This window comes from Carassius carassius, chromosome 2, assembly GCF_963082965.1.
Source record: "Carassius carassius chromosome 2, fCarCar2.1, whole genome shotgun sequence".
NCBI lineage: Eukaryota > Metazoa > Chordata > Actinopteri > Cypriniformes > Cyprinidae > Carassius > Carassius carassius.
The window spans coordinates 21,922,163-21,948,554 of record NC_081756.1 but is presented as its reverse complement, the minus strand read 5'-3'; the positions used below and the strand labels follow the sequence as shown (position 1 = coordinate 21,948,554).

The window sequence follows — 26,392 nt, the reverse complement described above, 5'->3', positions numbered from 1 at the left end:
CGGACAAGGAAGGAACTGACCACAGCTTCTCTATGGGATTGATATCCAGGAAATTGCCTGGCCACAGATCCAGAATTTGAAAGTAAAGACCCGACCTATATACAGTTTAAATTCCGTTTGCCTAGCCTTTGTTTGTTTTCTGGTTTTCCTCAGTCTTTTTATTTCCGTTCTGTTGTAAGGATCCCCTCCTTCACCCGGAATACCTCCTCCTCCTGCTGGAGCAGGGGGAGAATTCGCTCAGGGCACACACCAGACTTTTCTGGATCATTGCACGCCTCACCAACTACCCCGACGATGCGCTCTGTGCATTCTATGACGGCAGTTTGAACAACGTGTACAGAGCGCCATTGCCCAAGGGTGGTCCCTGAGTGAATTTCCCCACATTCGTGGAGTGGACACTGGCGAGAAATGGATCTCCGAGAAATGGGGCCGCTTTTATGGCTGTGGCCTGGTTCCGGCTGGGCTCCTCCTGCTCCAAGCTTGTCCTGTCTCCTCCCTGGCTCCTTCCGAGGGTCCATTCTCCACCAGAACCGCCTCCTGGGTTCCCAACCATTCCCTCCCCCTCTGTTGTTACATGGTGCAAGGTCGCATCTTTCGGGAGGGGGGAGTACTGTCACGCCCCTGGAATCGTTAGGTTGTGTTTTCCCTCCATGTGTTCCATGTCCCATGTTAATTGTTTCATTCCTAGCACCTGTGTTGTCCCAATCATCCTGCCTTTATAAGCTGTGTCCTTTCAGTTCAGTGTTGTCAGGTCTACCAGTCAAGTACGTGTGTCTTCCTTCTGTTCTCCATTTGGTTTTACCACTGTGTTGGATTAGTAAAGATTTTTGATTATTCTCGGCTCCGTGTTCCTTCCGGCAGCATAGTGTGACACTTTACAAATTACAAAAGATTTTCCAGAGAATATAAATCTTCAGATAACCTGGTTTGTGATATTGGAAAAGCAAGATGAATCAAAGTAGATTTACAGTCATGGTCAAAGGTTTTGTCAATGACATAAATTGGTGTTTTGCAAAGTTTGCTCCTAAAGTATTTGTAGATTTATTTTACACGTTTATATGGTACACTGTCAATTTGTCAATATTTACAGTGTTGACCCTTGCTCTTCATGACCTCTGCAATTAGCTCTAGCATGCTGGATATTAGCTTCTGGGCCAAATCCTGTCTGATGGTGATCCATTCTTGCTTTATTAGTTCTCAGAGTTGATCACTATCTGAGGGCTTCTGCTTGTCCGCTTGCCTTTTGAGGACTGACCACAGGTTCTCTATGGGATTGAGATCCAGGAAATTGCCTGGCCACAGATCCAGAATTTGAAAGTAATGATCTTCGATCAACTGTCGCTCTTGCTTTGTGACAAGGTGCTCCATCATGCTGGAAAATGCAAGGATCATCACCAAACTGCTCATGGATCATTGGAAGAAGTCACTCTTACAGGAAGTTTTGATAAAATTCTTTATTCATGGCAGTGTTTTTAGGGCAGAGTTATGAGAGAGTTACTCCCTTGGTTGAAAAGCAACTCCACACATGGATGGTCTCAGGATGCTTGACTGTTGAGATGTCACAGGACTCATGATAGCGTTCACCTTTTCTTCTCTGAACAAGCGATTTACCAAATTTACCAAACAGTTGGAAGGGAGTTTCACGGAAAATAACTTTGCAACAGTCTTCTGCTGTCCAATCCTTGTATTTCCTGCAGAATTTCAGTCTGCCCTTGATGTTTTGCTTGAAAAGAAATGGAGTCTTTGCTGCCCTTCTTGACACCAAGCCATTGTCCAAAAGTCTTGGCCTCACTGTGTGTGCAAATGCTCTCACACCAACCTGCTGCCATTCCTGAACAAGCTCTGAACTGCTGGTGACACGATTCTCTAGCTGACTCCTCAGGAGGAGGCCGTCCTGGCGCTCGATGGACACACTGGAATGACCTGAAGACTTCTTCACTGCAGTCAAACCTCTCTCCTTGAAGTTCTTGATGAGACGTACATGTATTTCTTTGGAGGTAACCATTTCTAACAACAACACAATGATTGGACGCACTTCTTCCCTCCTTTTATAGCAATCAGTTTGCTCTTATTTAGTGTGATAGTGATTTCACCTAGTACTCATTCACACTTTCACATGTGCTGCTGATATGATTAGTCAGTTAATGTTATCTGGTCATTTTGTGTCAGGATAAAAAAAAACTGTGAAATTTGCTCTTTTTTTTGTGAAAAGTTCATTTTTTGGCCAATAAAGCTTTTAGCAATAATTTAAAATGCATCTGATCACTTTAAACAATAATCTAGAAACATTGTGAATGAACACTACAACAGCTTAAGCAAAACACAAAATATGTGTGACAGAACGTGACAGAATGTGACAGAACTGACTGAGTGAGCAGTAATGTTGACAGACAACCAAAATCTTGTGATCTGACCCCAAAGAAGAAAGTTTAATAATAAATATAGTAGTGTCTGGATTAAAAAGACACCACCTTGCATTTTTTATGTAAATGTGTGTCTGTGCATGCTGTTAAATATGAATGATCCCTGTCTCCCTGATCCCTGTGACATCAGGGTGAATGTGCAAGGAATGAGGAGCGATAGTCTGTGCTTGCATGTTAAAACTAAGCAGTTTCAATCTGCGATAATTTAGTAAGAGGCTCTCCAAAGTTCATATGCAAGGAATGTTTTAGCTAAATCAGAAGGGTCTTAACTGAAAGCACCCTAAACTACTGCCACTTTCATGTCTCCCACTTTAAAGAAACCCCTCAACTCTAATCCTAATGGGCTATTAGAAGGGCCACAGGGATTTTAAATCACCCACAGTGAGAGACAGAAAGAGAGAAAGATAGTCTACGGTTCCTCTGCTTTATTTACACCCTTTTGCAGCCAGTGGTTGGCAGGTACTGATGGTGTGTGTGTATGTGAGTAAGGCAGTGGGGCAGGGCTGAAAGGGTAATGCTAGGGCTATCACATTAGCCTGACTGGAGCTCCTTGGCTTAAATTGATATATCAATTTACTCCCCTCCTGCAGGACTTCAAAGACCTGCAGTCTTGTTCCCTTAGCCTTTACCCGCCCCACATCAATCATGCTTGTCTACACTGCATGAGCCTCTCACAACCAACAACACACTGCACAGACAATCACATGACATGCTACAACAGGAACAGTTCAAACTGGGCAATCAGAAAACATCCAGGAAGTAGAACATCTGCATATATCTCAGATTCGTTAAATCAGAAATTGATGGAATCTAATAAATATTAGGATTTTTCTTCTCTCTTTTATAATTGTACCTGTATATAATGTTGAAGTGTACTCTAGGAAAAAGTATGTTGTATTTTATTTTTATTTATTTATTTGTGCACAAAACAATCAGCCTACAGCAACAAGACAAATACTGAAACAATATTATAGTAATATTTATAGTGAAGAACTCCGATGGCATTTTTTTATACAAATGTGAATTTTTAGAAACAATAACAACAACAACAAAACTAAGTTAGACCAACAGAATTCTCGCAAATCAAACACAGTAGTCTAAACAAAGAATTTCATATTGAACAATAGTGCAGATATCTTACAGGTTATAGATTTATAAATCTTTCTTGACTTTCTTTTAAACTTTTTTTATTGTTTTGTAATTTTTGTCACTAAAATAAATGCTGAACAAGAAACCCAATTTCCTTTATGAATTTATTGGCTGAATGAGACATTTTGCATTTATTGAATTAACAAATGTAAACAAAGTAGTGCTACACAGGACAATTTTTAAAGCAATAGTTAGAAGAACAAAAAAAAAATCTGAATGCATTCAGAATGAATTTTTGTAGGTGAAACAAGAGAAAGCAAGTTGAAGTGAAATTCAGCCAAGTATGGTGACCCATACTCAGAATTCGTGCTCTGAATTTAACCCATCAAAAGTGCACACACACAGAGCAGTGGGCAGCCATTTATGCTGCAACGCCCAGGGAGCAGTTGGGGGTTCAATGCCTTGCTCAAAAGCAACTAAAGTCGTGTTATTGCTGGCCCAATATTTAAACCCACAGCCCTAGGGTTAGGAGTCAAACTCTCTAACCACTAGGCCACAACTTCCCACTTGCAGAAAGTATTGTCATGGACAAAGATGAATATATCAAACCACTGGATGGCACGACTGACGAATCAGGTTTGGGTATTCCAGAAAATCATGTATTAAGTACACATACTGAATTGTAATTATCTGCAGTCGGTTTTGTTGCTGCCATGTGTCTTGAGTTTGAGCTCCATCAAAAATCTTATCGTGTTTAAACCAGAAAAATATAAAATAGATGAACAAAAACCATTTTTTAAGTTTGAGTTCATAAACATTAGATCACTCACACCCAAAGCAGTTATTTTAAATGAAATGATCACAGATAATAGTTTTGGTGTACTCTGCTTGACTGAAACCTGGCTAAAACCAAGTGATTATATTGGTCTAAATGAGTCTACTCTATCAAACTACTGTTATAAGCATGAGCCCGTCAGACTGGTCGTGGGGGAGGTGTTGCAACAATATATAGTGATATTCTCAATGTTACCCAGAAAACAGAATACAGGTTTAACTCATTCGAAATACTTCTGCTTAATGTTACACTGTCAGATATGCAAAAGAAATCTATTTTATCTCTTGCTCTGGCTACTGTGTATAGACCAACAGGACCGTATACAGAATTCCTAAAAGAATTTGCAGATTTCCTCTCAGACCTTTTGGTTACAGTTGATAAAGTGCTAAGTGTCGGAGATTTTAATATTCACGTTGATAATAGTGAATGGGCACTATTTTCTCTAATGCATTAGAAGCTGTTGGCCCCATCAATTTGACAAAGGTTAGAGAAAAACGTACTGTGACATGGTACAACAAAAAGAAAGAAAACTTGTAGTCTTGAGCACAAATGGAGAAAAAATAGAACTGGAGGTTTTTAGAATTGCGTTAAAAAACAGTATGTCCAGCTATAGACAGGCTCTAAAAACTGCCAGGGCCGAGAATATCCACAAACTCACTGAAAATAACCAAAACAACTTAAGGTTTTTATTTAGCACAGTGGCTAGTTTAACAAATAACCAGACGCCACCCAATTTTAATATTCAAATGTAAACAAATGAAAGGAGGAGGTGACAGGCGAGTTGTGACATGCGACGGGAGCGCAGACGTCCTTGTCTGTTGATGTACGCAACAGTCGATGTGTTGTCCTTTCGGACGAGCACATGCTTGCCTCGTAAGAGACCTTTGAGACGGCTCAAGGCAAGGTGCACTGCTAACAACTATAGGCAATTGATGTGCCACTGCAACTGTGGGCCCGTCCAAACCCCTGATACTGCATGCCCATTGTACGTGGCCCTCCAGCCGGTGGTGGAGGCATCTGTGTAAACCACAGCATGCCTGGAGATCTGCTCTAGGGGCACCCCTGCCCGGAGAAACGCAAGATCTGACCAGGGGGTGAGGGTTTGGTGGCAGGCCGGTGTATCTTGGACCCAGCGAGTGCGGCGCTTCCATGCCCACCTCGGGACTCGGCTGGAGTGGTCTCATATGTAGCAGGCCGAACGGTGTAAGTGCCGCCGCGGCCGCCATATGCCCCAGGAGCCTCTGAAAAAGTTTCAGTGGGACAGCTGTCCTGCCCTTGATTGTATTCAAGCAGGCTAGCACCGACCGCGCACGTTCCTCTTTGAGGCGTGCTGTCTGTTTGACCGAATCCAACTCCATACCGAGAAAAGAGATCCTCTGCCTCGGTGAGAGTTTGCTCTTTTCCCAGTTGACCCAAAGGCCCAACAGGCTCAGGTGCCGGAGCACCAAATCCCTGTGCTCACACAACAGATCCCAAGATTGTGCTAGTATCAGCCAATCATCTAGATATTTGAGAATGTGAACACCCTGCTCTCTGGGGGGAACAAGAGGCTCCATGACTTTCGTGAAGACACGGGGAGACAGGGACAGCCCGAAGGGCAGGACCTTGTACTGATATGCCCTTCCTTCGAACACAAACCGCAGAACAGGTCTGTGGCGTGGAAGGATGGACACATGAAATTACGCGTCCTTCAGGTCGATCACTGCAAACCAATCTTGGGGGGACGCATCCAAAAATGCATTTCTGCATCAATATCTTGAACGATAGCCGGTGAAGGGCCCGATTCAAAACTTGCAGATCCAAGATCGGCCGTAACCCACCGCCTTTCTTTTGTACAATGAAGTAAGGGCTGTAAAACACCGTCCTCATATCGGTTGGAGGGACTGGCTTTATCGCATCCTTCGCCAGTAGGTCTGCGATCTCTTCCCGCAAAACAGGGTCATTGGATGCTTTCACTGTAGTGAAGCGGATCCCACTGGACTTGGGGGGACGTCGGGCGAACTGAATCGCATAGCTGAGGATGATGGTCCGCAGAAGCAAGCGCTGACCCGGCGCTTAAAAACCATACAAGCTGGACCAGCAGAACCACAGCCGTACCCGCGGTGTTGAAAATATCCTTTAGCAATTAAAAAATGCACGTGCGGCATGAGGAATCGTCCCGGTCGGATGAGGTTGTCGTTGTCAGGTGAAAGGTCGTCATGTTTGTCATTTTATTTACGGCTAAATTATTATTAATAAATTGTACTAATATTATGATTGGGCGTGGGCAGGCATTCACAAAAGGGAATGTTATTACAAAAAAAATTCGAGGAAATTTTGCTTTGACAAACGGACACTTGAGGGGCAAAGGAGCAGGTGCTCAAGTGAACCGGTTCTTTCGGACAGTTCGATCAAATAAAACCAGTTGAAAAAAAAAAAAACGGTTCACTGGTTCTTTTGCACTCAATGTAATGTCATTGGCGATGACTGCCCTTCGTTCAAGCCGTTGGTTTACCCGCGCTTATAACATTAGCACAGAATCAGTTCAGAATCAATCATCAAAAGAACCAGTTCGGTTCAGACGAGCTGTGAGTCAGTCTGCTTCACACTGAATCACACATGCGCACTGCAGTATCATCAGCTCCTCGGTTCTCGAATCGGATGCATCTGACAGAAACGGTTCTCGTTCAGTGTACGAATAAATGTCGAAATAATTATTGTTTATTATTGTTCTGCGTAGTTTGAAGTGAAACATTTTTTTAATATTTATCCCGGATATATATATATATATATCAAGGTCAAGGCGTTTTTTGGCAGGGTCTTGAGACCCCCCAGGACCCCCCCTGGCGCCGCCGGTGCATCCATGACTTGGTGAGCTCTGGATGCACAGTAATTGCATGCCAATGTGCACTGGCTCGTTTATTTTACACTCGAAGTAGATTGGTCTATCGAAACGATATCCCATTTTGCATCGATCACCGACGTGGCGTCGAGAGTGACCGACTGAAAGGGAACAGTAGCTATGCTAATTATGTCTCTATTTGTTTCTCTGTTTTGCTAACTAGGATTTACACAAGCTCAAGTTTGGATCCAGAACACCTAAGAAGATGATGCCAACCCCTCAGATGACCTCAGATTATGCTAAACCTGAAACAACATACAGAACTACCAAATATTGCTACAAGTGTGATTGTATCATATAATAATTGCTGTTAATAGTGTTCATCGTCTGGTTGACTATGTCTTGCATTAATTTTTCCGAATATTTCTGCCATATGCAGATAAACTGATAGTCACCACTGATAAGTGACTACTAAATATTGTTGAAACTTATTTTTCTGTAAAGTTGATTTGCAATGATTTGTATTGTAAAAAGCGGCGCGCTATACATATAAACTTGAATTGAATTGAATTAATAAAACACATTAACTATTAGATTATGCCAAGCTCATGTGCCTTTCTTCAAGACCTGCAAACAGGAACAAAAAGGCTGTGCATTTGTTTTGACATGCACCTGTGAGCTGTATTTGTGTTAGCAAGACATTTACAACAGCTGAGTTAGAAGCAGATCTTCACAGTTAGCTCCAGACTCTGTTCTTTTACACAGAATCAAACAACTCGTCTTCCCAGCGCAAGCCCTAGAGGGCCATGATGTCATATCCAGTATAACACCTTGTGGATGACTGACACGTGTTTCCCATGGAGAGACAGACACGCAAATGCACACACGTATGCACACAAATTGAAAAAGTCTTTGTTTTGTCTGACATCTCCCACCTTATGCTAACCTGTTTTGTCAAAACAATTCCCACAGAAAATAGATGACACAGATTCAGGAAGATAAGAGCCTAAATCTGCCAGAACCAAACCAACAGTGACAAACACCACCTGCTTGCAGTTTTCACACAATGCTTTTAGTGCACATATCGATTTACATACCGAAACACTGTCAAATGAGTGACTGATTTGGATAACAAAATAAAAAAAGGTTACCAATGAACTGTCTTTTCTTAATTGAGCAGTGATGCGAATTAAGTGATGATATGAGCTAACATTTACTTCACACGTATACACAAATGTTTACATTTTCCAAGGATCTTTGAGATTAAATCTAAAAAGTAGAGATCGTACCATTTTTAATACACTAGACTTACTAAGAGTGAGTACTCCAACAGGATGAAAATGACATATGAAATGTTAGGCTGGATAAAGAGGAGAAAGGAGTGTGTTGTCAGGTGAGGTTCTCTCTGAAACCCACCTGAACAGAGAGTTTAGACAGAGGGGGAAAAATACAGCAAATATTCCAGGAAGAAAGGGAAGCATTGAAGAGGTAGAAAGAGATTGAGAGGATGTGAAAAGAGAGAGAGGGTCACAAAGTAGACGGGAGCCATGAATACAGAGCAGGCAAGATGTGAGAGAATTTTACAGCAGCTATTGACTGTCGCTAGCTATGTAGATGTGTGATCACAATTTCTCTCCATGCATCTACTGTTCAGTTTCACCTGAAGTAACTACCCAACACAAATACGCTTTTTACCCATCTGCTTCTCTCACTTGGTCTTGGAATGAGACACACACACACACATACACAGTGTCTTTTTAACACACAGACAGCAGATATACATCCCCATCCCCCTGCAGTCCTCGCTGCCAGGCCGTATCCTTGCCAAACAATAACAAGTTCACACTACAATCAAATGATTCCTGTCCTTACTTGTTTGAAACAGCTACTTCTGATAATTTTTAAGTGTATCTTTAATTACTTTACGCATGTGTTATTTGTTCAGTGTTTGTGACCTTTGCATTCAAGGTCTTAAAATGCACGAATATGTGAGACCGATGCAAAATATTCATCCCACTGTTCCATCAGTGTGAGGAGGTCAAAAGTTAACAAACGCACAACCACATACACATCCATGCAAACACACTCATAGTCCAGAACAAAATTAGCTAAGTGCTAAAGCAGCTGTGCTTGGTCATTTATTCAGCAAACACACACACAAAATAACCTCACTTTACTGTAAACGATCAAGACCACCCAAGCCAGCCACAGGTTTACAACAGATTTAGACCAGATGAGGAACGATAAACTCATTTGACTGCTTCTTTCTCTATTCTGTATGGTAAGAGTGCTTGAATATATATATATATATATATATATATATATATATATATATATATATATATACTAAACATCTGTTTTATTTCCATATCCTTAATAATTTTTTATTTTTATTTGAATTTTTCCATTAGAGTAGACTTAGTTGAATAAGCCATTCAAACAAGATGTATTTTTGCAATATATCTAGTTTTTTTTTTTTTTTATAGCTGGTCTCTGTCAAGAAGAAAAATATTTTATTATATATTGAAAAATAGAAAAAATATATATAATTTAGCTGTTAATAAAACAAAAATGCTGGTAAAACTACATTAGCATGAGTTTAAAACAATAATAAGAAATATAATTGAACTCTTGCTAAAAGAGACAGGTGCTATTTGAATTTAAATGATAAATCAACTGTGCAGCAACTATCAGACTAGACAAAACACTGCAACATGACATACTTGTCAAAAGCAAAGAAAAAGAAAAAGCAAGTAAATGCAGCATTGTTTAGCTATTACCTTGCTTTCTATTTAAACATTACACTCATTTTCAATGAAGTATTGTGTTGTAAGAAATATAATAATGAAATGTTTGTTTGATGAAACTTGTCAGTACTTTGTTCTATACACTGTCCAGTGCATTTGAAAATGATGGTCCAGCACTTGCATTGTCCTCAACGACTTCAGCCAAAAGGCAACATGCTCTGGATCTTCTGTTCTTCTCCATTCCATTCTGTCTTTTTTTCCACTTAGTTTATCATTTGTTGGTGAAGAGCAGAAAGAAGGAATGGTACGGTCACTGATTCGCCACAATAGGTGACTGTGGGGGTAGACAGGAGGCACAGTTTGTGGGTGAGGTGTCGAGGCTGGGACAGAGCCAACTCCTTGTCTTTAAAACCATCGCTGTTGCGCTATGGGCCAGTGAGTAATCTTCACACAACAAATGTCATGAGGAATTCTAGGTAGCGCACACAAAAAGACCAAGTCTGTCAAGAGAGGAGAGAGGAAGTGAGACAATGATGAATGATTGGCAAGAACCTGTTTGCCTCTACCTCTCAATTTGGCACTAGTCTTGTAAAGTATTTTAGTTGACACTATTGCATGACAAACTGACAGTAACATTATATCATTTAATGATGTGTGCTTTACAGAACAAGAGTCACAGCTCAGAGGTCGACTTTCCTTCTCTTTCTCTTTCTCTCTCTCTCTCTCTGTCTCTCTTTCTCACGGTGCTCCTCTGTCGTTTGGAAGCCCAGAGCAGGGCTGCTGCGGTGAAGCTCCCGTTACACTCTGCCTCAGCCTCTCTGTCATCTCTGCTAAGCCCAATGCACCCTGGGAAATTAAATAACCCCATGTCTCAGTTTCTCCCATTGCCCCAATTAGCATATTTTCTGTACAATGGGCATGGTGTCTAGGATATAAAAGGACAGTCATGTAGCTATATTTTCTCAATTAAAGGGACAGTTCACATAAAAAAAATACAATTCTTTCATTATTTACTCTGCCCCGTGTCATTCCAAAAATGTATGACAACTATTTCATCTGTGGAATAGAAAAGAAGGTTTTCTGACAAATGTGACATTTTTATAGTAAAATGTATTGTAAAATATAGTTCAGAATCTAAATAACTGACCCAAAATTGAATATGTTATGCATATTGTTTATGCTTAGTAGAAGTGTACTTTGCAAATCTTCTTGCTTCATGTGTCAACTCGGGAAATCAACTGAAAGCTACTCAGACTATGTAGACTCTAGTTTTTATTTGGTCCATAACAAACGAGTATCTAGGAGGCAGATGATTTCAAAATCCTCTTAGAATTATAAAGTCGGAAAATAATTAAAAAAAAAAAACAGTTTATTGAACATTCAGCATCTGGATTTAGAAATGCACAATGTTTTGACAATGGTGATTATTTTAGCTTAGCCTAAAAAAAAAAAAGAAGAAGAAGAAGAAATGAGATAGACTGTCCGAGCATTTTCTGTACTGCCAAACAAAACTGACAGAGAAAAAACTGACCATTAAACACATGGCGAATGTGTAATTGACGAGGTGGAAATTATTATGGTTTGACAAGGGGACAGAGCAGACTTATTCTTTCACACGTCCTGTATGCAATCCACATGACATATGTCCACACACACACAAACACACACACACACACACACACAGGCAGTTAGAAGCGGCAGCAGGCAGGCATTTAGACAGCGTGGTATAAGAGCTCAGTTGGACTGCCACACTCAGTCCAAACCAAATGAGACCATGCTGCTTCAAACTAGCCTAGCAGTCTCCAAGGACTCCACACTGATTCTCCACAGCAGATCATTAAAGTCTTGTATTCTTCCTTCCCTTCTCTCTTTCTCTTCACACTCCCTCTCCCCTCCTCTCCCTCCCAACCATCTCCATACTGAAAAAAAGAAGTCTAAATAAAGTTACTTTAAATAAACAAATTATTTTCTCATATTTTCCCTGTCCTTTCCTTCGATTCTATGGGACACAGTTTGTCTGAGTTGTGTGTGGAATCTCATTGGCTGTTTCCAAGCTTGTTGCAGTGGTAGCTGGTTCTTAGTTTAATTGGAAACTTAAATACTTTGGGTAATGTGTGGCCCCTGGGAACCCTTGCTGCCATATCCTTCACAGACACATACAGAGAGAGAGAGAGGGGGCAGACAGGGTGTCTCTCTCCTTTGCACAGGACCGCCAAACCCTCAACATTCCCACCCCCTCAAACTACAGCTGTCCTAAACGACAGCCCCGGCCCTTCATTATGAAAACTGAAATTTGTGTCCTAAGTGCAGCAACATTGCTAATGCTAAATATTCCAATCCCCCAGGAGCTAATTATGCCTCAGTACTGGCAACATGGATTGCATTTTTTCACCTCCAATAACAACTGTAAAAGCAATTTGAGCATTTTTCAATTAATTAAACACATAGTATCCCAGTAACCTCTTGTCATTTTGCCCTCCAGGACCAAAGCTAATTTGTGTAAAATAAAATGAGAGAGTGAGAGAGAGGGGGGGATAGCAGTGGATGGGTGTTTTTTTAGTAATTTTTGCCATTTAAGGAATTAAAGAAACACACTGTTAATATTTCATAATGATGACAGACATGTCACTTTCAAAGCAATCTGAAGCTGTTTCAACATGTTAAAAATGTTAAGGAGTAAATTAGGTTGATCTACTGCAACCACAATTTGATTCCTTTAAGTTCTCGAGGGGAAGTTCCCATGAAATCAAATGGACAATTCATATATTTTTTGGAATGTTTATAATAAATTATATTTAATACAAAACTTCATAATTTTTATATATATATATATATATATATATATATATATATATATATATATATATATATATATATATATATATATATATTATAATGTTTTGCTGTCTGACATGTAATATTTGTAATATTTAATACAATTTTAATATTTTCCTTTTTGACATTGACATTGATTTTGGACATAATTTTATATACATCACTAAAATTAATGCTCAGTGCATCTGACTTTTGAAAAATGTACAATACCAAGCAAGAATTTGATGTTCTTTTTGTTTTTTGTTTTTTTTGGTTTTGGCAAAGAATAATAATGCGTGAGGGGAATATGTGTGGGTGCATGCATCATATCAAATATTATTATTTTCTGTCACAGCTGATGAGCAGAGCACATAAAAACAGAATTCACCTTGACACTGATACACACTACCCACAAATAAAACACACACACACACACACATGCAAACATCCAGAATCCTGCCAAACATTCTCATTATAGTCTCTTAGAGGCTTCTGTCAGTGAGTCAGATCAGAGAGAGTGCATGAAATCTAGCTAATGGGCATTACAGCATTATGGGCTTTCCTTCATCCTCTCTCTAGTTCTGTCTCCATCCCACTTCCTCTCTCTCCACCAGGACCTGTGCAAAATAAAGAAAAACACACACAAAATTAACATAAGGAACGGGAATTAGGTGAATATTTAGAACAGGAAATTTGGTGTGGAAAGCTATGCCTCCCAACCACCTCCATCTTTCTCTCTCTCTGTGCTCTCTTGCTCGCAGCACCAGTCAGAGAGATGACTCCCAGTGCTGTCTAGCTTCACTTTCAGAACTGTTTAAATGGGCTCCCTCAAGGACGGACGCACAGCCTTCACCTCTGCGTACCTCTACTGTCTCCCGCATGGACGGACCTCCTTTCGCCTCACTCAAAATATTCAGACGCCGACTCAACAGTTCTTCCCAGTGTTGGCAAATATAGGTGCATGATGAGTGTGTCGTGTTAAACTATGAGAACCGAAGCTTCCGCTACAGTCATTACACGGAGTGCTGCTCACACACTGATGTTGTCTGAAGAGAATCTCATCTGCATAGCGACACACTTCATCGATTACACTCACTGCACACACACTTCTCTTTTGCCTTCATTAACAAGCTACAGGGAAACAAATATGTCTGAGACGATGAGCAATGTTTTGATAGTGGGTTGCCTTACTTAATCACAAAATACAAATAAAAATAGCTTTGCTTATTATAAAATAAATAAATAAAAAACATAAAAAAACCCTTGGCCCTACTGAGTAATAAAACAGACGGATACCCTTCAATAATAATAAAAAAAGAATATATACAGTATATATAGAAAAATGTCTCATTATATTTTTGTACCTACAGTGAAAACATTTCATTATACATAAAAAAAAAGAAAAGAAAGAAAGCGATCTAGGATTGAAACAACATGAAGGTAAAAATTATTTTTGGGTGAACTACCTCTTTAAGTAGAGTCTAATATGAGTTACAATGGAACTCTGGCGAGATCTTCCAGGTTTTGTAGTGATGGGACTAGAGAGTGAGCAAAGGTGAGACGAGTGGCTCTTTGATCTCAATGCTATATTTTTTATTGCAAGGGTGGAACCACATTTCTCTGGGTTACGGATGCTTATGGGAAATGAACATAGACAGTAAAAGAAATGGACACAGCAACCCCATTGGAACTCAATTAAGACAAGTGAAGCCCATTTTTAGCGATTTTTAGCACTTCCGTTTCTGACGCGCAGACTCAAACTAAGCTTGATGACATCAGCAACCTGTCTGACAGATGTAAATCTTCTAGTAGCTGTGCGTGCAAACTGCCATCGTTAATCTTGCAGAGACGGCGTGAGTGAGCAGGAGTAAGTATTCTGATTAATTATTTTGTATAGTATTTTAAAATGTAACGCCAGTGCTTGTATCTATGGGCTTCTCTCTTGACGTCTCCCCAAATGCCTGCGAGCTTCTCCTCCTGTCTGTACGGTAATTTCTCTACTGTGCGACAGAGAGTCGAGTGGTTATGACGCAATCGTTAGAATATTTTTACAAAAACTGTTTCTACGGGGCCATACTGTAACATCGAAGGTAATGGAGCCCTTTATACATTGTCGTGTATCTTTAGAAATAAATAATGGACAAATGGAGTCTTTAAACGCCTCAGATGTAAAGTTATTCGCTGTCAAAGTGGCGCCAAAATGAATGGGAGTCAATGGGATGCTAACGCAAGTGAAGTTCTGCTACAAGATGGCGGCACGCGGCCGACTTCTACTTCCGGTTGCCTTCCTTCCCGCCTGGAAATGAAAGGTGAGCACACCTGCAGATACCAGTGTGTCACACTAAAATACATCCTCCCTGAGGAAGAAGGGAGGCAAGGAAGAGGGTTATGCAAACAGATCATCGGCATATAAAAAGTCAAATGCTTGAATGCTACAACTGGGGAATAGATGCACAGACTCACAATGGAGAAGTTCCTCAGAGGCATTCGGACTGATACCCAGAGCAATATGTGCTCAAATGGCCAACCAGGGGTGGGGAAACTCTAGAAAAAGTAGATGTAGAATTTCAGACTCCTAATGTACTTTTTCTCTAACAGCATTTTAAATCATTTAACATGGTGTATATATCTCTTTATGATTTCAACACCTACTGTATATTTATAAAGTACTATGACTGGCTGGCATTATCCTAAGCTTCCTAGATGTATTATGAGAGGCCATATCATGTACTATAGCAGCATAACAAAACAGTTAATTTGGATCCAGCACCTCAGTGATATCATCCTAATGAGGAACAAATGGGGAATGAGACCTTGCTCACACTGTTGTTGCAGATTACACCTGACTTCAAAACACAGAGACTTGATCGGTTAGCTGTTTGAATGTATCAAAGACAGTGGAGAGAAACCTAACACCTCTGCTGTGAAAAGCGTCGTGGATAGAATGTGAGAGGGCAAGTACAGTATGCAGAGAGGCCGGCAGAGAAAGCCATCTACATTTCAAATGCAGAGGATGTTTTCCGTTGGATGTTTATGAAACATGGCTGCTGGGATTGAGCAACTGTAAGAGGATATGGCATCAAAGAGCTGCTCAGAGAAAACAAAACAACAACACGCCGCTGCTCACGGAAGAGGAGAGTAGAATACAACCCCTCCTAAGAATTATGCAGCAGCTTCAGCTGATTACCTGGAGCCTCTTAACGACTCACTCAAACCTCAGAGCCGGACACAAACTGTGTGGATGGAGAGTGGCACAGCGCTGACCAATGGGATGACAGGAGGGCTTTACTAAAAAAAGGAATGATCTGTGGCTGAAAGAGTGTACCAAATGGTGTGATGATAGCAAAACTGTTAAAGCAATCTGGGACTGTATGTAAAAACACACCAGGTAAACATCCTTAAAATCTTATTTATTATTCACTTTATCTTACATATTTTCATACCAGCATTATTAAACAAGTGTTAAAGAAAAATAAGTTTAATTACATTTACTGTAATCCTCTGGAGGTCATGTAAGCATGCAGTGTACACTGGCAACTGCAGTCAGAAATAAAACAACTGTGGCCGCTTGTTTTCTCACACCAATTAAAGGGCACTTTGACAGATCAGGGACTGCTAAGATTTTAAGTCTCAGTGAGGCTTTTAATGAAGACTCTGCCTTGTAAATATACTTTTCTTTCTACAGTTTATCAACTGTCTACATGAGACCTTATACATAAGAAACTTAGATTTAAAAACAAGCTGTAGAAATCATCTAAAACATAAATTACATATGTTTAGGCAGATGTTGGTGGGCCAAGAAGTGTAAACCACCATCCAAACCAAACTCCTTTATTTATGTTTACTTTAAACAAACTGCATTGCTCTTATGGCTAAGTTACTAATACTACTGGTTGTGTGCACTATTTCATTAGCCAGTTTTCAAATTCAGAAATAAAACTCAGCTTATCATTCAAACAAACCATAAAATCTTAACATTTATACATCACATATAACATTATTTCTATCTCCAATGTAAAGTGTCCTTAAGCTATGGAATGTTAGCATATAAATTAAACAATATTATTTTTTATTAAAGTTTGTCAATGTAAAGAACGTCTAAATTATCAGAATCTATTGGAGTTGCTTCTACATTTTAAGACTGAAGTTGCAATGGTAAGGTTTATTCTGTCATCACATACAAAGCTGAAAAAATCTGCTTAAAACCAGTGGTGAATACAACAATAATTTCAGTTCTGATTCAGTGACTGTAATACCAGTTATTAAGTTAAACATCTGTATAACATAAAAAAACTACTAAAATATTCACCTATGATATCTAAAGGCTCTTTTATGTGCTCACAAAATGTAAAATATCTGTTGTCAGATTACTTTTTAGGAACAATGTTTTCCCACAACTAACTGATCGTAACAGTCTTTACATGTGTGCACATAGGCTGGTGGTGTCTGATTTAATATATCAACAGACAACAAATGAGCCCTTACAATACACTGGCATCTGCAGCAGTACTGCTGTTGTACAGAGTGCATTGTATCATTGTGTGCCTTAGTGCTGATATGAGATGAGTTGGCAAAACCCTGAAAAAGCTTGTTTTCCCAACACTCAATCCTCATTAGGCTCAATCAATACTCCTTTAGTCCTGACTTATTTCAAAATAAAATTACAGGTCATTTGTCTCATCGTTGACTAGACTGCATTACGGTGCTTTCTCACTCTCAGAGCAAAGAATGACACAGGAGGGAGAGAGAATTTCAGATACTGAGATTTCTATGTTGTGGATACAACTTTAAAAATCAATGTCTGCTTCTTACAACCCATTTCAACCAAATCAGTCATAATCTAGCCAGCTGGCAGGGGAAAGAGAGAGAGAGAGAGAGAGAGAGAGAGAGAGAGAGAGACGGGGAGGGAGATGAGAGACAGAGAGAAAGAAAGAAAGAACGAGAGAGAAATGCACACAATCTTTGTCTGAAATCTCTCAATTCTAAATCCACTCTCATAAAAAGCTCATCATCACATCATTTAGCCTGGCTAACGGCCTGTCAGTCACCAGGGGCCTCTGAGGAAGACTACCGGGAATATGGAGCCACAGCTGGGGGACCCAAGTCTATCTCTGCCATATGAAAACTTTAAAATTGACTGGGGTGAAAAAGGCTATCATGATGAGAATCATCAAGTCGATTAAATCTGCTAGAAGTCCCTCATGGTATTTTCACACCTGTTCCAGAAGGCAGAAAAAAATACCAGAGTAATCATGTTTAAAATAAATGAGCTCCTGCATCAACATTCTAGGTGGTTTCAATATAGAGAACTGAAAGATTTAGATTGCTCTTTTAAAGGGTCAGCGTTGCCCCTTTTGATATTGTGCCCTGCTTACATAGATATGGTTAGAAGTGCATCATTACAAGCACCATTGTTATGAATAAACACATGGATGTGTATACAATCAAATGCTTACACTCATAATGTTGTAAACGAACTGATATTAACATTTATATATTTCCCTGGGTTATGCATGCATTTTATTCATTAAAGCAAAAATTTAATGCACAGTTTTCAAGTCGTCGAAAAGATAACAAACATTGATTTAGTTCACTTTGATATTTGCTTTCAAAGTATTACTAACAATCTGTAGAAGACAATAATTTGAGCATTTTTCCAAAAAAAAATTTGCACTCAACTATAGACAAGTAGATTTGGTAAAAACAGAAGTGTTTCAAAGCATCAAAAAAGCACAAAATGACTAAAAAATCTTTAAAGACATGATTAATAAAATGCTTTTCTCTTTCAACTGTGCATGGATTCTGTGTGCATGGTGAATCACGCTATATAATTTCTAGTACAGAATATAAATATAATTTAACTATAAATTTATTTTTGAAGTTTATTTTGCCGTTTAATGACAAAATAATAATGATGTTAATGATAATTAGTTGTAGAAGTAGTATGTTGCTTTGCTGCTTAGGGAATAGGGTTTACTTGTGCACATGTGTTTGATCATTTCATAAAAATGGCAAGGTCAAAAATAAATCACATCCATTATTCGCTACGGATCTCCCCAAAGCATTAGCGGCGGACTGTTTAGAATTTCAATTGGCTTCCGAGTGGCAAAACCCCTTAGCTAATGCATCAAATAATATTTGGCGTCAACTAATCGGTTTAGGGCAGATCTGAAGTGGTTAAAATCCGTTTGAGGGGGACAGAGAGCGAGGTACATGTTGCCGGCAGCAGCCCACTGCTGTCGGGAGAAACACGCCTAACCTTGTGCCCCGAGGAAACCTGTCATGCACTTCACGTTAACTAACTTTATTTAACCAGCCCATTCTGTGCGCAAACGCGAGAAGCAATTAGTCTGTTATAATAGATAATGCTTTATAATAATAGTTTCTAAATCCATATTAAATTATGTCGTTTCCCTCAGGCATTTTAGTGGAAAAACACCGCTGAAAATATATCCCCCTACTTTTTTTTTTCTTTCCTTTTTTTTACATTTATGTATGTATGTATGTATTTATGTATTTTATTGTCTTAGTTATAGCCTATGTCGTTTGACATATTGTATTATTGTGCAAAGATTCCGACTCTTTCATATTTGCACGCCTAGTCATTACAAACATGCATACCTAATTGGAAACATAAGCATCCATCATAAAACAAGCGAAAGAAAATAACAGACATCACTGAGCGCACATCCTAACATAAGCCTACACCTCCCCTTGCCGTCCAGTCTGGGAGTTCACGGGAGCATTTCGGGTAAATAAACCGACCTATTTCAATAGAAGAACCCTATGCTAAAACATGTTCAAAAGTGCTGTTGTTCAAGTGTTCGTCCACTTACTGCTCTGATGAGGCTATTATATAAATCATTTAATTTAAGTTAAATAAGCAGTTTCCTACCTTTCTGCAATGTGGCGCGTGTGTGACTAGTCCCTGCTGCATTTCTCTTTCCAAGCTTTCTTTCATTCACCCCTCCACTATAACAGACTGCTTATCGAATCCTATTGGTGAAGAAGAACTCATTACTATCGATTATACTCCATCGATGAATGTTGACGTCATTTAAATGCTACTCCCGGGTATCCGCTATTTAAAGGTGACTGTGCACTTCCAACTGTGCTTCAGAGAGAGAGAGAAAAAACTTAAATAAGAAGTGGGGTATTAATTGAGATTAAGGATTTTATATATTTAATTATTTTTCTGTTATATGCACTCTATTCAAAAAAGTAAAAAGACAATTTAAAAAAAATGTATGTCTATCTTGGTTTACTCTTAATATATATTACAAGAACTAACAACACTCATAAGCTTTTGTCATCTCGTATGCACCTCAGTCGAATTACATTTATTTATATACACTCACGGGAGGTGCATTCAGACTTGATAAAAACACTTTACTAACACATCGCGGTAATTTCGTATGTCTACAGTTTGTTTTGCTTTGAACTTAGCATTGGTCCATTGAGTTTGAGCGTCATCATTCTTCACTCTTGAGAGTGCAGTAACACGTGACCTCACGAACGCACTTTGTAGCAGCGCCTACAGCGATCCCTTTCGGCTCAGAGAGACTTTTAACAAGTGAGCCAGTCCACTAACTCCCACTTGAAGTTCCTCAGCCACCATTTGTTTTTTGTTTTTTACGTTTTGCATATTAATCATTACTACATGATGTATGCTATTTATCAATTCACCTGCTGTTTGTGAATATGTGTAAAGGAAATTTTGTAGATTAGATTTAGGCTATTAATGCAACTTTTGCGCCATTTCCTCCATTTTCCATTATTTGGGTAGGCTATGTGGACATCACTTAAATCATAAAAGATAATAATAATTACATTACATGTAGCTTGTACTTTTATCAGGTTTTTGAGTTTTATCATTTATTGTTTTGATGACGTGTGCATTAAATAAAAATAAAATCAGTTTTAACCTAATGCATTTTAAGTATATTTATTTACTTAATGTAGTTATGATATATATCTTGTTATTTGTTAGTGTAGACGCACATAATATAGTCTGCGAGCAAACAGAATAAAATAGCTTACATAAGGATATTCTCCTCCACTGAGAAATATATCTGTTTGAATCAAAGGGGCTTAGAGCCCCTGGTCGTGATGGATTTGCCGTGGTTTATATGGTCTTAATCTGTCTGCGCTTGGGGCTTTGGTGTAAAGGAGAAGAAGATCTGGTTTGTTCCGGGATCTGAGGCGTAGCTAAACTGTCCAGCGGACAAATCAGTTAACACCTGTCAAAAGTTACTTCTTCACTTTCTTGCTGCTGAGACTTGATCTAATAAGCGCGCATATACGGTCACTTTCGGCTCCTTGTTTCTGCAAAATTAAGAATTTCTTTTTTCTTTTTTTGCAAAAGCTATAGTGTAAAAATGTTTTTAAGCTATAAATGAATACAATGAGGCAATGAAATATATACTACCTCCAAATTATCCATGATCATTTGCAAACGCAAGTTTAAAAGCAACACCAAAACATCCGTGTTCAGATGACTTAGACACGATGGATCAGACTGTCGCGCATTCTTGAGAACAAAAAATAGTAAGCTTGAAATGAGCGACGAGAACACACAAAACCAAAGAGAATGAAGAACTGCAAAGAGCACTTGTAGTATCTCCTGTCGTATTTGGCAAGCCGTCCCCAAGAAGATAACAGTCCATTTGTTATTAATCATGTGTGAAAATAAAGGCTTCGTCTATTTAGAAAATGAGGAAACTTGAAAGTTCATATACTGGCTCGCATGAGACCGCCATCCAGGGGTTGAAGCTGCTCATTCGAAGGCATTGAGGCTTGTTAGAGACAAAAATAGGGGGATAGCGGGGAAGATTGTAAGTGAGTGCCAGGGTATGCGTGTACAGAGAAGGGGGGGGGGGGGGGGGGGGCGTGCAAGAGAGAGAGAGAGAGAGAGAGAGAGAGAGCGTGTGTGTGTGTGTGTGTGTGTGTGTGTGTGTGTGTGTCGATTCAGGCTGAGCTGCTGTAACCCAGCTCCAGCTTGCCTTTCCTTCGATGACTACACCCCGAGAGGAGGAGCGAGAGGCTCACATTAGGCGTCAGAATCCTCAATTTCCAATTTAGCATCCTGGCAGGGCAAGACACTCTCTAAAGCAAAGCCCCATCCGAGAGCAAAAAAACCTGTCCCGCGCGCTCGGCATGAGAGTCACAGCGCGCGCAGAGGGTGAGAGAGCAGTCGAAAATCCGCGTGAGTCGGACAACGACTGATTAACGAGTGCGAAGTCTATGCATTCGTCATTTTCTTTAAATTCAATCTCTGATATCAACGTGTGGAGGACGGGACGGAGGTCTGTTTACTCGGAACTCTATGAGCGAGCGCATAGAGCGCGTGAGAGTTTGAGGGAGAACAACTCAAGCGAGAAGTTTATATTTGGTTCTTCACCATGGCGTACCCTCAGGGCTACTTGTATCAGCCTTCCGCCTCTTTGGCACTCTATTCGTGTCCTGCCTACAGTACAAGCGTGATATCGGGACCCCGGACAGAGGAGCTAGGGAGATCTTCCTCTGGCTCTGCTTTCGCTCCCTATGCCGGATCTACAGCGTTCACCAGCGCCTCGCCAGGCTATAATTCCCATCTCCCGTACAGTGCTGATGCGGCCGCCGCTACTTTCACTTCTTATGTGGTGAGTGCGATATTCACGGTCTTATTTTTCTACTTTTAGAAGTTGCCGGATATTTTTTTTACGCTTTGTTGTAATGCATTGTGCTGCAAGACTGAGACACACATAAATCATTTGCGCAACATCTGCGGTTTTAACAATCAAATATGCATTCGCGGAATTTGACTGGGTTTCATGATACTTCAAATATATAGGCTATTGCAGTAATTTTTTTTTAAACAAGCAGAAAACTGTTCTCAAACAGACAAAAAGGCATTTGATAATTTTCTTTACACAGTAGCCTAAATAAAGCAGTTCACTTCGAATTCGATATGCAAATAGCAAAACATACAAACATGATTTCGCGTAATATATATACTGAATTTTAAAAAAAATCCTGATATCAAAAGGAATAAATGATCAATTGTTTCGTTTTTGTCTTTAACCATGAATTTAGTCAAATAGGCTACCGGCTATTTAAATATGAATTGCGTGCACGTAGGCCAGCGCTGGTCAACAACACACTGTCAGATGACCCAACATAAAGCTGCAAATTCTAATTAGCTGGCTAATCTGAATATAAACATTGTCAAAAGTCAGTATAGCTGTTGAAGGGAGGTTTATGATCGTTTACAAAAAGGTGGGATTTACTTTTGGATGGAAAGTTGTGAAATTTCATTTCACAATAATTCTTGCTGAGGGGAATGAGGCAACTGACAAAACAGAAATGACAGAATGTGGCCCCGCGGCCTTGTGCTTCACTGTTTTGATTAAGTGGATTTAAAGTGTATTCATATGGCATACATGTGTGTGTGTGTGTGTGTGCAGGAGTGTTTGTTTATAGTGTTTTTGCGTTGGTAACCGATCCTACATTGTGCGCAGGTGTCCATAAAGTGATACTTTGCTAATAAAACAATTGGTTTGGCTTCTTGCAGAGCTCCCCGTATGACCACACGACAGGCATGACCGGATCTATAGGTTATCATCCTTACGCTGCTCCCTTGGGCTCGTACCCGTATGGAGACCCAGCTTACCGCAAGAATGCTACCCGGGACGCAACAGCCACTTTGAAAGCTTGGCTTAATGAGCACCGGAAAAACCCGTACCCCACCAAAGGCGAGAAGATCATGCTGGCTATCATCACGAAAATGACCCTCACTCAAGTGTCCACCTGGTTCGCTAACGCCAGGAGGAGGCTAAAGAAGGAGAACAAGATGACCTGGACCCCACGGAACCGGAGCGAGGACGAGGAGGAGGACGAAAACATTGATCTCGAGAAAAACGACGACGACGAGCCAAACAAGCCCACGGACAAGGGAAACTCCACAGACACAGAGGCAGGTCTGTGGAAAAATCATAAATTTTTCATTGCAGTCGTTTCCACTCCGGGCGCAAAATTGATTGCTGGTTAATGGTGGTATATTATTTATAATGGGAGAATTGCTTTAAATAATTATCACCTTGAACTCCTCTAATTTGACTTCTTATGGACTGTGAATTGCTGGTGACGTATGGTGTTTTGCACTTCATTTATCTCGAGCTGCATAATAAGGACACAGCTGGCGCACGGCATCTCATTTATAGCTGTAATAACACCAGCCATATTATTATTTGTATTATTAGTATACTACTAATAATAATAATAATAATAAATGTCAAATGATTATTTTCATTGCACAGAAATAAATGTTTTTTTTTTTTTAAACAGTAAAACTAGCTGTACACAACAGTTTAAAATATGGGTGCAATATTTTCTCTTTCTCAAAAAAAAAAAAAAAATATATATATATACAGTACAGACCAAAAGTTTGGAAACATTACTATTTTTAATGTTTTTGAAAGAAGTTTCTTCTGTTCATCAAGCCTGCATTTATTTGATCAAAAATACAGAAAAACAGTAATATTGGGAAATATTATTACAACTTAAAATAATAGTTTTCTATTTGAATATACTTTTAAAAACTAATTTATTCCTGTGATGTAAAGCTGAATTTTCAGCATCATTACTCCAGCCTTCATTGTCACATGTAACATCCAGTCTATCACATGATCATTTAGAAATCATTCTAATATTCTGATTTATTATGAGTGTTGGAAACAGTTCTGCTGTCTAATATATTTGATGAATAAAAGGTTTAAAAGAACTGCATTTATTAAAAATATAAAAAATTCTAATAATATATATTCTAATTATATATTTTCTTTACTATCACTTTTTATCAATTTAACACATCCTTGCTGAATAAAAGTATTGATTTTATTTGAAAAAAAGAAAGAAAAAAAAATTACTGACCCCAAATTACTGACCAGTAGTGAATATTGTTATTACAAAATATTTATATTTTTAAAACATAGCTTGTTTTTTTTTTTTTTACTTTTTATTCATCAAAGTATCCTAAACAAGTATCACATGTTCTGAAAAAATATTAAGCAGCAGAACTGTATCCAACTTTGATAATGAATCATCATATTAGAATAATTTCTAAAGGATCATGTGATAATGATCCTAAAAATTCAGCTTTGCATCACAGAAATAAATGACAATTTAAAGTATAATACATTTAAAAACAATTATTTTAAATTGTAATAATATAGCACAACATTTTTTTTTCGGTATTTTTGATCAAATAAATGCAGGCTTGATGAGCAGAAGAAACTTCTTTCAAAAACATTAAAAATAGTAATGTTTCCAAACTTTTGGTCTGTACTGTATGTATATATATATATATATATATATATATATATATGCAAAATGTTATTTTAGACAAAGATTGCTTTGTCAAATCTATTTTTTTTTTTTTTGTTCTATTTTCAGATCATAAACTCATTAACCCAGGGGAAATACCATGCGACAGGTTTAAAGACGATTCACATGCTAAAGAGCTTGATCCAGTTTTGACAGACTCGGAATTAAAAGACACAGAGGAGCGGACGGATTTGCTCGCCGAACAAGCAAAACCCACTACCTCTTCTCCCTCCGTCCTTCACAAAGGAAATGATCTCATTACGCAAGAAAAGCCCTCAGAACCGGACCAGGCCGCGAGCACGGGGAACAGCAACGTAACGTCTGTTATTCATTCTCCCCCTTCGGCGCCCAAACCCAAACTCTGGTCTCTAGTCGAGATCGCCACGTCTTCGGACAGGTGCAAAGGGAACAGTGAGGCTCCACAGGCCGTGGGGCTGGGTCAAAGCACAGTCATAGCCAGCGCTGCCTCGCCGACCCGGTCCTCCCCTCAGTGCCCTCTTCCTAATAACACTGTCCTTTCTCGGCCTATTTACTACACGTCCCCTTTTTACCCGGGCTACACGAACTACAGCACTTTCGGACACCTCCACAGCAGCCACGGCACCAACACCAGTTCTACTGCACATTTCAATGGATTAAACCAGACTATTTTAAACAGAGCCGAGGCTCTGGTAAGAGAAAGCAAAGTAAGAAGCCAAATACAGGTAGATAATTGTAAAGACTCACCTTATGAGCTAAAGAAAGGTATGTCAAACATTTAATACTGGATTCATCGCCAATCACACGGACATTTATTTATTATTGTGGTTGCTTAAAGAAGAAGCAAAAGAAGACGCATTCTGATTAAAAATAATAATAATAATAAAATCCGAGGACAATTATTTTCTGAGTAAATGCTTATCCTCAAAATCTTAGTTTCTGAATGGTTAATCAAGAGGATGTAACCTCTAAGAATTGTCTTAAACGCTGCAGCCGCCTGAGTCTATTTGTATTAAAGACTAATATGTATATTTAATGTAGCATTTTGTATTTAAAATGGACAATACACTATCTTTGAAGTAAATTATGGAAAAGAAAATGTATGCAGCGATTGATTTTGGAGTTTGCGTTCATGTTAATGTGAGTTTGATAGCTGCACAATTTAAAGCGATATTATTTATTTGCGGAAAAAATTACATCATGACCGGACAAATAGGCTGTTATTGCTAAACGCTTAATGTCTCCAAGTAAAGCAGTGTGATAATACTTGAAATTAGCAGGAACATACTGTTTCAGGATTTACCTCTTTAAAAAAGGAAGC

At 39.2% G+C, this 26,392-nt stretch overlaps 2 protein-coding genes and 1 long non-coding RNA gene across 3 annotated transcripts in view; 2 read left to right on the top strand and 1 right to left on the bottom strand.

The window, feature by feature from the left end:
• Positions 1–7,566, top strand: part of LOC132106571 (uncharacterized) — a 32,619-nt gene extending 25,053 nt beyond the window's left edge. Inside the window, exon 3 of the long non-coding RNA XR_009424160.1 lies at positions 7,392–7,566. This is a non-coding gene — a long non-coding RNA (uncharacterized LOC132106571). The remainder of the gene's footprint in view (positions 1–7,391) is intronic.
• The window catches only part of LOC132106558 (dipeptidase 2-like), a 436,558-nt gene continuing 412,349 nt past the window's right edge, over positions 2,184–26,392 (bottom strand). The window contains exon 11 of the mRNA XM_059512363.1: positions 2,184–2,193. The gene's annotated coding sequence lies outside the window, so the exon portion shown is untranslated. The remainder of the gene's footprint in view (positions 2,194–26,392) is intronic.
• On the top strand, positions 21,705–26,392 carry LOC132106550 (Iroquois homeobox protein 5a-like). The gene is made up of 3 exons (XM_059512333.1): positions 21,705–22,370; positions 23,282–23,687; positions 25,162–26,392. Exons 1-3 carry the CDS (start codon positions 22,131–22,133, stop codon positions 25,851–25,853), a joined length of 1,338 nt encoding a protein of 445 aa, XP_059368316.1. The 5' UTR covers positions 21,705–22,130; the 3' UTR covers positions 25,854–26,392.

Coding starts and splice junctions, on each gene's coding strand:
- LOC132106550 (XM_059512333.1), top strand. CDS start 22,131: ATGGCGTACCCTCAGGGCTACTTGTATCAGCCTTCCGCCTCTTTGGCA. Junction 22,371..23,281: donor CTACTTTCACTTCTTATGTG/GTGAGTGCGATA, acceptor GGCTTCTTGCAG/AGCTCCCCGTATGACCACAC. Junction 23,688..25,161: donor CTCCACAGACACAGAGGCAG/GTCTGTGGAAAA, acceptor TTCTATTTTCAG/ATCATAAACTCATTAACCCA.